This window comes from Solanum stenotomum, unplaced genomic scaffold (genome assembly GCF_019186545.1).
Source record: "Solanum stenotomum isolate F172 unplaced genomic scaffold, ASM1918654v1 scaffold33028, whole genome shotgun sequence".
NCBI classification, from domain to species: domain Eukaryota; kingdom Viridiplantae; phylum Streptophyta; class Magnoliopsida; order Solanales; family Solanaceae; genus Solanum; species Solanum stenotomum.
In genome coordinates, this window is record NW_026032226.1 from 33,888 (window position 1) to 36,967 (window position 3,080).

At 31.2% G+C, this 3,080-nt stretch overlaps 1 protein-coding gene across 1 annotated transcript; it reads right to left on the bottom strand.

Annotated features, from left to right (window-relative positions):
• Positions 1-1,772: 1,772 nt before the first annotated feature.
• On the bottom strand, positions 1,773-3,016 carry LOC125852222 (inactive disease susceptibility protein LOV1-like; the record flags this gene model as incomplete). The annotated part of the gene is made up of 1 exon (XM_049531957.1): positions 1,773-3,016. A coding segment is annotated over one exon (1,244 nt), but the record flags the coding sequence as incomplete, so codon positions are not given.
• Positions 3,017-3,080: the final 64 nt, after the last annotated feature.

Here is a 3,080-nt window from a genome sequence, read left to right on the forward strand (position 1 = left end):
GATAAGAAAATTGTGATTGATCATTAAATGATCTTATATCATATTAATGATTCTATAAATAATACTTTACATTTTATTCATCTATTGTTTTTTATTATTGAAAATTTTAAATATTTAATATCATGATACAACTTCTATAAGATACTAATACTTTCATTAGACAACAACTATATGATATGTATGCGGCAAAAAAAAGGAGAAGACTACAACTCCACAAAGATAAGGTAGAAACTTAACGAAATGAAATATTTTTCACCATAGGTGATGTTATTCATATATTAAAATTAAATTATTCTACTGAAGTATATATAATCATCATTCATGATAACAACCAAGTACACCTTTTTTGTAAAATTATCTCTCTATGATAGTCTTACTCAAATATTAATAGAGTAATAATATTTTGTAAAAGATATGTTACATATAAAAATAAAATATTGAAATACTTATGGTAATCCTTATTAGTGTCATGCGCATACTAAAGTACAAGTATGAATATTTAAGACAAAATTTGTATTTAAATGGTGTACACCATTTATGTTTATAACCTCAAGAGGAAAGGGTATTGGTGACATTTTTTTAATGAATATTTTTTTTATATTTTGTTGGTTAGATTTGTTTACAAAATTGAGTGAAGTAATAAATAATATTATTAAAGAAATGTCACTTTCTCCCATATTTAAACTTTGAATGTATTTTGAAATGTTTTAATGATAACTATAAACACAAATGTTGATGCCCTATTCTCACTCACTCTTCTACTATGGTAGAAATAGAATGTATATATCTTTTTTTACTTTTGTGTTGCAAATAATTGAGTTTAGTTCTTTAATGTCCTTTTGTTTAAATAGTTGAATTATGAGCAATTTTCTCTTTGGTTTTATCTTTTTTTCTCGTTGACTTATGTGCGATTTGCTCACTATTTCTTTTTCCAAAAATCACTACATTCTAAGCGAGTTTGAAAGTTTTTTTTTTTTGTTATTCTCACTATACACTGAGCAAGTTCTCAACTTCTTTTATTATATGCCCTCATAGCAACCCCGTCATTAATTGAAGTAGGATAAACATTTTCTAATGAAGAAAAATCATTATTAGGAAAAGAACGTGCTTCAAAAAAAGAGAAATAATAAATTTAATTGGAAAAAGACAGTTTTGACTTATTAAGTAACAATAACAACATTTATAGATCAAACTATTGAAGACAATGATATTTTTGGATCAAACTATCAACTAAGGATATTTTTATTCATTTAACAAGATTTAAGAATATTAGAAACCCTTTTTCCGTTAATTAAATCATCACAAAATCCAAAAAAAAAAAAAAGGTTGTTTTCCAACACATGTTTCCACACACTAAGAAAAGCCAAAAACAGAAAGAAATTAAACATTGAAAAACGAAAACATAAGAAAAAACAGCAAACTTGATTGATGGTTGGAGAAGGCAAGTTGATGAAGTGAGAGCTTCTTCTCTGTTGATTTAACACAAATATTATTTATATTTATATTTATATAAAAGAGGAACAAAAAAATACTACTAAATTGTGGAGAAGAGCGTATTTTTAATTTCATTTTTTTAACATATAAATAAAGCATCGTCTTAAATGTGGATAAGCAAGAGAACATACAGTAGACCAATTATGTTCAAACCAATTACAAAGCTTAAAACAATAATAAGAAATGAAACACTAAAACCACTCAATTAATAACCAATATGTGCTTGGCAGAAATGCCATGCCCCCATCAATACCTCTACGATTATGAAGACATCACATCTAATTCCTCTTCAACAGCTCCACGTCTTTCATTCTCTCAGGAATCTCCTTTAAATTTGGACAGTCATAGATACCAAGACCTTTAATGAGAGGCATTGCACTTGTGCCTAAATGCCATGTTTCTAGGTTCTCAAGACCATCAAGACGAAGGAACTCTAGTTGACTGAAACTGTTATCACTGCACATTATTTCTTTTCCTTCATAAGCATCTTCTAGTTTGAGATTCCTTAGGTTTGGCAACATTCCCAAAATAGGCATCGGATCTTCCATGAGTTTTGACTTCCAAAGAAGCATCATTGTGATGGAATTTGGAAACAGATCTGGCAATTTCTCTATTTTCCCTCTTAACCACAATTTCTGGAGCTTTTCACAACAATTAACAAATTCAAGGGCTGGGAATGATTCATCATCTTTACACAACAATGTGAGAGTGCTAAGGTTTTTCAGGCTGCTAATGTTGTTTAGGGAGTAGGATTTCGTAATACAATGCATACTTAATTCTCGAAGATTGACTAAATCAACAGGGTCAACATCTTTCCATTGATCACAACCAACGCCTTCAAGAACTTGAAGACTAGTGAGTTTGCTTATATGTGCCAGAGGTTTTGAATACTGAACAACTAAATGTCTTAGATTTATCAGGTTAGCTGTCTTGCGGGGTAGTTTGCAGGAGGCGAATATCCACGCATTGTCAACAAGTGTCTGTAGATTCTTGAGGTTGCCAATGGAAGATGGAAGATCACGGATACCTCTCAAGCTTAACAACTTTAGGTGGTACAAACTCCCTATGGCATCAGGTATAACTTCACCATAAAAAATATCCAAGTACAACACATATATATGTCGAAACACATCTATATGTTGGAACACATTAGGAAAACCTAGATTGAAGAACATAATTGACCTCAACTTCAAATTAGAAAGATCAAGTAAGTGATACCTTTCTCCTTGGCCATGAATGGCAAGTCTGATACATGAAGAGGATTTGGAGTGCTTTCTTGGATGATAAATGTCAAAGAGGTTTGTGTCGGATGCCTTTTGTATGGCAAGATCACGGAGTAAATCATGAACCCTACATTTAGTAACTTTTTCCCAAAACGTATGCACCACTTGAACCAAGCTTCGTCTTATTAGCTCATTCAAGAAGCCTTCAGCGACATCCTCCATTCTTTCTTCTCCATTTGGTACGAAACCCTCAGCCATCCACAACCTTATTATGTTATCAGCCTCGAGAACTTGATCTTCTGGAAAAATACCAAAGTACAGAAAACACTGAGCATAGTTGACAAATCGTTGTAGCTTAATGAT